This window comes from Theropithecus gelada, chromosome 15 (assembly GCF_003255815.1).
Source record: "Theropithecus gelada isolate Dixy chromosome 15, Tgel_1.0, whole genome shotgun sequence".
Taxonomy (NCBI): domain Eukaryota; kingdom Metazoa; phylum Chordata; class Mammalia; order Primates; family Cercopithecidae; genus Theropithecus; species Theropithecus gelada.
The window spans coordinates 11970923-11978198 of NC_037683.1; the positions used below are offsets into that span (position 1 = coordinate 11970923).

General features: G+C 39.5%; 1 protein-coding gene across 9 annotated transcripts in view; it reads right to left on the reverse strand.

Annotated features, from left to right (window-relative positions):
- Window positions 1–7276, reverse strand: part of RALGPS1 (Ral GEF with PH domain and SH3 binding motif 1) — a 305937-nt gene that overhangs the window by 152752 nt on the left and 145909 nt on the right. For all 9 annotated transcript variants that reach the window (XM_025359233.1, XM_025359236.1, XM_025359232.1 and 6 more), the window contains one exon: window positions 4418–4544. In XM_025359233.1, the coding sequence (XP_025215018.1) occupies window positions 4418–4544 (127 nt within the window). The remainder of the gene's footprint in view (window positions 1–4417; window positions 4545–7276) is intronic.

Below are 7276 nucleotides of genomic sequence, written 5' to 3' on the forward strand. Positions count from 1 at the left end.
AAAAATAGAGATACCATACAATCCAGCAATCCCACCTCTGGGTATTTATCCAAAGGAAAATAAATCATTATGTCAAAGGGATACCTGCACCTGCATGTTTACTGCAGCAGTATTCACCTCACCCAAGATACGGAATCAACCTAAGTGTTTATCAGCAGATAAATGGATAAAGAAAATGTAATATATATACATACACACACACACACACACACACACACACACACAATGGTGTACTATTTGGCCATAAAAAGAATGAAATCGTGTCATTTGCAGCAACATGAATGCAGCTGGAGGTCACGATGTGAAGTGAAATAAGCCAGGCACAGAAAGACAAGGGTCATATGTTCTCACTCATATGTGCTAGCTAAAAAAGCTGATCATATGGAGGCAGAGAGCAAAATGATAGATACCAGAGGGCGGGAAGGGTGTGTGGGTGGGAAGGAGGTATAAAGAGAGGTTGGTTAATGGGTACAAACACACAGTTAGAGAGAAGGTATAAGTTCCAATGTGCAATAGCTGAGTAGGGTGATAATGGTTAACAATGTATTGTGTATTTTGAAGTAGCTAAAAGAGAGGACGTGAAACATCCCCAACACACAGAAATGATGATACCGCCTAATACCCTGACTTGATTATTATACATTCTATGCATGTAACAAAATACCACATATGCCCCTTAAATATGTAAAATATTATCTATCAATACAAATAATGTCTTCACCTAGCCAAAAAAAAAAAAAAAGAAAAAAAAGAAAAATAAGATGTCACACAATTAATATCAGACAATAGAAGTAAAAGCAAGTAACAAATGGAACCAAGATAACTTTGTATGGAGTACTTCACAATGAATCTATAACTGTTACAAACTTCTATATACTAAATATGTAAGGCAGAAACTACTAGAAATATAAGGGGACTGTAACATATACTTCTTTCTGGATAGATCAAGTTGTCAAAAACTCATAATTTGAACATTACAACGCAATTATAAGATTAATTTGAGACACTGCACCTTCTTTTCCAGCATGCACCACAAAACATGTATAAAAACCGATGTTGCATTAAGCCACAAAACAAATCTCAAAAATTAGAGAGGACTATGTTTTTAAAAACCTAAGCCATTCATACAAGCATTATTCGTAATAGTCAAAGAATGGACACAATTCAAATGTTTATCAAATAAATGGATATCGGGAGGCCAAAGCGGGCAGACTGCCTGAGCTCAGGGATTTGAGACCAGCCTAGGCAACACGGCGAAACCCCGTCTCTACGAAAAATACAAAAAAATTAGCTGGACGTGGTGGTATGCACCTGTAGTACCAGCTACTTGGGGGGCTGAGGCGGGAGGATCGCTTGAACCCGGGAGTTCCAGGCTGTAGTGAGCCAAGATCATGCTACTGCACTCCAGCCTGGGCAAAAGAGCCAGACCCTGTCTAAAAAAACAAATGGATAAATAAAACGTGGTACATCTGTACAGCAGAATATAATTTGGCAGTAAGAAGGAATGGGGCAACACGCTTGGGTCCGCTTCCACGCTGTGGAAGCCTTGTTCTTTCGCTCTTCACACTAAATCTTGCTGCTGCTCAAACAAACAAACAAAAAAAACCAAACAAACAAACAAAAAAGAAAACATGGTGCTATGAGAAAGAAGTCAGTCATAAAGACAGCATATTGTATGATTTGATTTATATGAAATTTCTAGAACAGGAAAATGTGTGGAGACATAAAGTAGATTAATAGTTGCCTAAGGCTGAAGGTGGGAGAGGAGGGTTGGCTAGAGGGAAATGGGAATGACTGCTCATGGGCCTGAGGTTTCTTTATGGAGTGATAAAAATGCTTTAAAAATGACTGTGGTGATGTTTTGCACAACTGTGAATATTACTAAAAACCAGTGAATTGTACACTTTAAATGGATTATGTATTAATTATATTTCAATAAACTTTTAAAACTAAAAACAAAAGCCTAAGCCCTTGAAAACGAAAAAAACACTATCTTAAATAACACTTGCATAAAAGAAAAATTAAAACTATAGAGTATTTAAAGAATATCACTGACACCATTACACACCAAAACGTGTAGGATGCAACAAAAGCAGCAATTAGAGGAAAATTTATAGCCTTAACTGTTTTCTATGTTAAAGTGAAAAAAATAACATATACACAAATAAACCAATAATTCAACTCTAGTAGTTAACAGAAATGGCAAAACAACTTACACTCAAGGAAAACAGGAGAGATGAATTATAAGAGACACACATGGAAAGTTCATATTTCATTATGTTTAAGATGTCACCTTTTATCAGGTGTGTCTTTTTCTATGTATCACTAAGAAAAACTGCTGCCAATTAAACAATGTCACAATGCTTTGTTATCAATTGCAAGACGTATCCCAATTTCAGAAGTGTTAAAATGTGGAAAGAAAATGCACATCTTTGACTGATGAAATATAGTAAACTAAAAAGCAGAAAGACAGTATAACTGAAAACAAATCCAAAATTTCATCTTTGGAAAGACCAATAGACAAGGAGGTAAATTTTAAAAATTTAAAAAAGAAAGAAAACAAAAAATACAAAGTATTAGAAATACTGAACTATCAGAAATACTAAGGCAAATATAACCTTATTTATACATATTTATATATATAAATATATATATTTCTTTTAGTTTTTTTGTTATATTTTAGTATATTTTGTTATATATTTTTAGTTACATTTGCTTTAGTATTTAGTGTATATACACAGAGATTCAAATTTATAAGATAATACTGTATCATCAAAAAATTAAGAAAAAAACTCTATGCTAACAATATTGAAAATTTGGATCAAATGGACAATTTTCTACTAAAAAACAAATTTTCCAAGTTGGCTTTAAAAAATTTAAATATTTTAATTAATTTTTAATTAAAAGAATTAGAAAATCTAAGTAAACAATGCTCATGAAAGTAATTTTAAAACTGTCAAAAATGTAACTTCAAAAAATTGCACTAGATCCCCTGAAATATCAGGAGTCACTTCTATATAATCTTGGTTTCCCTTGTTATTAGAATTATTTTAGATCATAAAAGATCAAAAGATTTTTTAATAAAATTGGCATAACCCTGACATCCAAACTACAAGAAGTATTTTTCACCTATCAAATTGGCAAAGACAAAAAAGAAACAAAGAAAAAGGAAAAAAAAAAAAAACTATGAAAAAGCATAGTATTTGTAACGTGGGAGAAACAGGCAATTTCATCCCCTTCTGATGAAAGTACAAATTGACACAACTTCTCTGGAGTGCATTTTGGAAATATACATGAAAAGGCATAAGCTTTTGCACACGTTTTGAAGCTGTGCACACTTCTAGGAATTTATCACAAGGTAATAATCATAACTACATGTGGAAAGCTTTTGCAATAAGGATATTCACTGAGACATCTTAATAGCAAAAATGTAGAAACACCTTAAATCAGGGGTTCCCAACTCCCCGTTAGGAACTGGGCCACACAGCAAGAGGTGAGCGATGGGCTAGCAAGCATTACTGCCTGAGCTCCACCCCCGTCAGATTAGTGGCAGCATTAGATTCTCATAGGAGCGCAAACTCCACTGTGAACTGCACATGTGAGGGATCCAAGTTGTGTGCTTCTTATCAGAGTAATTATCTGAGGTGGAACAGCGTCATCCTGAAACCACTCTCCTCAGCCCACTCTCCATCCGTGGAAAAACTGTCTTCCAGGAAACTGGTCCCTGGTGCCAAAAAGGTTGAGGGCTGCTGTCTTAAATGGTCAATATTGGAGAGCAGATTCGAGTTTGACAAATCCATCTGATGGGACTGAGTCATAGTACCGAAAAGTAGATAACATTTTAAAGATAAAAATAACATTTTTAGGATAGAGTAAACATACATATTTTAGATATGCCCAAATGAATAAGATATGAAGCAAACATCTTTAGGTGAGATAACAAAAGCTATTAACTGTTTTCTCTAATTCCTTACAATTAACATGCATTATTTTTGAACCAGAAAAATTAATAAGCATTACTATAATTGTATTTGTACAAATATGAAATATACTAATAATGCCCACAGAACCAGAACAGAGGGTTTGTGCTTGACATGCCCCAGTTCAGGAGGATGTGGATGAACCAGTAAGAGTCTTATCACTATCACTGAGACCCATCTGGGCTGCAGCCTGGGGAACCTTGGGGCCCACAGGTCTTTTATATAAAAAGCAGAACATCCTTTGTATATCACCCTAATCCAGGTTTCCATCCTTGGGAAGTATCAACAGCCTATTCCAACCCAAGGAGCCAACCAATTGCCTCTTTATCTATGGGCCATGTCGCTTCCTGGAAATTTCTCAAGTAGAAACTGTAAAAACATCTTATTTGGCACAGAGTAGGCTTCTTAAAAAATAATAAGCCAATTCAAACTCCTACCTAGATAGGGAATACTTGGAACCATCTTCAGGCTTCGGATATATTCCCGTGTCCGCTTGTAATTATCTTCTTTCGACATCAGGTAGTCCAATTTCTCAAAGGTAGTCTTGTCTTTTCGATTCAAAAGCTAGAATGAGAAGAAAATATAGCAAAATAAATAAACCAGAAGAAGCTAAAGAGTGGATAACTGTGGATGAATGCTAAAAGGGAAAATCCTAAGTGGCACATCTATGGTGTGTCAAATCCCGGACAGAACTAAGGATTTTAAAAGGCTGTTTCATGCATATGAGGTAAAAGGCAGGACTCGACTCCAGAGGTGGGGCTTGGACACTGAACCAAATTGAGGACTAGCTAAACAGGGACGAGGCAGAAGCAGTTTTCTATGAGATACGCCCACCAGTGTGCCATGTCAGTTTACCACTGCCATAGCAACACCTGGATGTTACCACCCCTTTCCATGGCAATGGCCTGAAAGTTTTTCTAGAAATTTCTGCATAATCTGCACCTTGATTTGCATGTAATTAAAAACACATATAAATATGACCTGCCTCTGAGCTGCTACTCTGGGCACACTGCCTATGGGGTAAGCCCCATACCACAAGGAGCAATATCTCTGCTGCTGCTGCTGCTGCTGTACACTGCCACTTCAATAAAAGCTGTTGTCTAACACCACGAGCTCGCCCTTGAATTCTCTCCTGGGCAAAGCCAAGAACCCTCCAGGGCTAAGCACCAATTTTAGGGTTTGCCTTCCCTGCATCACAGAGATGGAAAGCTTCAATCTTGCGATCCTCACAGAATCTCACACTTGGAAGCTACCCCCCAAAGCTACCTGGCCCACTGTTCTACATGATGTCAGAATCCCCCAAATAACAGCAGCTTGTGGGTGCAGAGAGCCTACAACAGCAAGGTGCTAAGGTAGAAAAGCAAACTGCTCAGGGTCACCTGAAGACTTATTTCACAGCTATACCAGGTCTCTTTCCCTGCATCCACAGCTATTTGCTCTCCTCACCATCTCCATGGCTGAAAGTCCTAGTAAGTTCCACACAATTCACATGCCCATGTACACAAAGCCAAGCCATCGCTCGAATCCAGGCTACATCCTCCAGATTCCCCACAGCCAACTGTGTCATATTTACACTGGATGTGGTAATTTTAATCAAAAGACGACAACCTTCTTTTCTCTATGCAGTTATCGAAGGGGCAACTTAGTTAAGCAAATACAGAATGAACAGGTATCCAGAGTCAGAGGTTAGGGAAGCAAAACCCTTTGGGACTGAGATCTCTGGTATGTAAAGCTGGCCACCAGGGAAACAGTGGCTCAATGTGCATTTGAAGCCTTCTCAAAAGAAAGGAACAGAAACCAGAACTCCTGGCTTTCAAGACTTTATGCTAAGGGCTCAGGCTGTGGTCAACCTGAAAGTCGCAAGTCAAGGCCCAGTGCCAGAAAATGGCAACATGGCTGACTGAACACGGCTTTAAGGAAAGAAGTCTAGGCAGAAAGGCCAGTCTTAAAAGGAGGAGCTGGGGGAGGGGTGGCTGAAGCAAAGTATGAGGCTGATGCTGGCAGCATCCCTAAGTCTAGCTGCCAGGGCCCAGTGCTTCCGGGATTGGAGGTCAGTGGCTAAGCCCAAGAGGATGAATAAACAGAAGCCCCAGGGTTGGAGTCCCTTTGGCCAAGGCGTTCAGACCTCGGTGGTCTGTGCAAGGACCGAGAACAAGAGACCCACCACGTTCATCAGACTGACGTAGGCCAGTGTTCAAAAGCCCTGTCGTGCAATGGAGAGGAGTGGGACAATAGCTGCCTAGCATCTGGGGAAGCTGTGCAGTTCCTGAGACCTGGGTCTGCAGTTCCCAAACTCAGGCCATGTCTGGTGCATTAGGGAGCCCTAGGCTGCTTTGGGAAGGCCCTGCCTGGTTCCTTCATCTTCAGCCTCTGGGGCCACAGAGGATGCAGCCATGAGACAGCCCACTTGCACAGGAGCAGTGGTAGCTTACGAACTTCGTTAAGGAGAGGCAGAAGAATATGCTGAAAGGAAGGTTCTGATGCTGAAGAAGCTGAAGGATAAAAGTGAACTTTTCTTTTCCCACTGGGGAACTCAGGACGTATCAGTGTGGGGATGCTACACAGATGCTCAGGACAATGGCTGCCTAACTGGTTTGCTAAAATGGACAGGGAAAAACACCATCTTCTACTTGCTGTTTGTAAAACACTGTAATATATAATTCATCTAATCTTCACAAAGCCCAGTGGTAAAAATGGAGCAAGGACTTTTACCTCCATTTCCAGTTCATAATCACATTAACTTTTCCAAATATCTTCGGGGAACTTGATTCAACAGAGGAGAGAGATATAGTACAGCAATGTGGTAAGTAAACAGAGACTGATAACCCAGACAAATAATAAATGAGCTACTTGGGAGACTGAGGCAGGAAGATTGCTTAAGTCCAGGAGGTTGAGGCTGGAGTGAGTCTTTCTGTAGTGAGTCTTGATTGCATCACTTACTCCAGCCTGGGTGACAGAGCAAGACCCTGTCTCTAAAATAATAATAATTATTATTACAAATGAATTATGGGAAAAGGAAGTGTCAAGGAAAGCTATATAGAGAGGCAGCATTTGATATGAACACTTAAGGATGAGAGATTTGTCAATGAACAATATATACTCAGACCAGAACCAGATACCTACTGGAAAACAGCCCCATTGTGGTTTGATTTTGTTTCTGTGGAGACAGAGTCTCACTCTGTCTCCCAGGCTGGAGTGGAGTGGTACAATCTCAGCTCACGTAACCCCTGCCTCCTGGGGTCAAGCGATTATTCTGCCTCAGCCTCCCAAGTAGCTAGGATTACAGGCATGTGCCA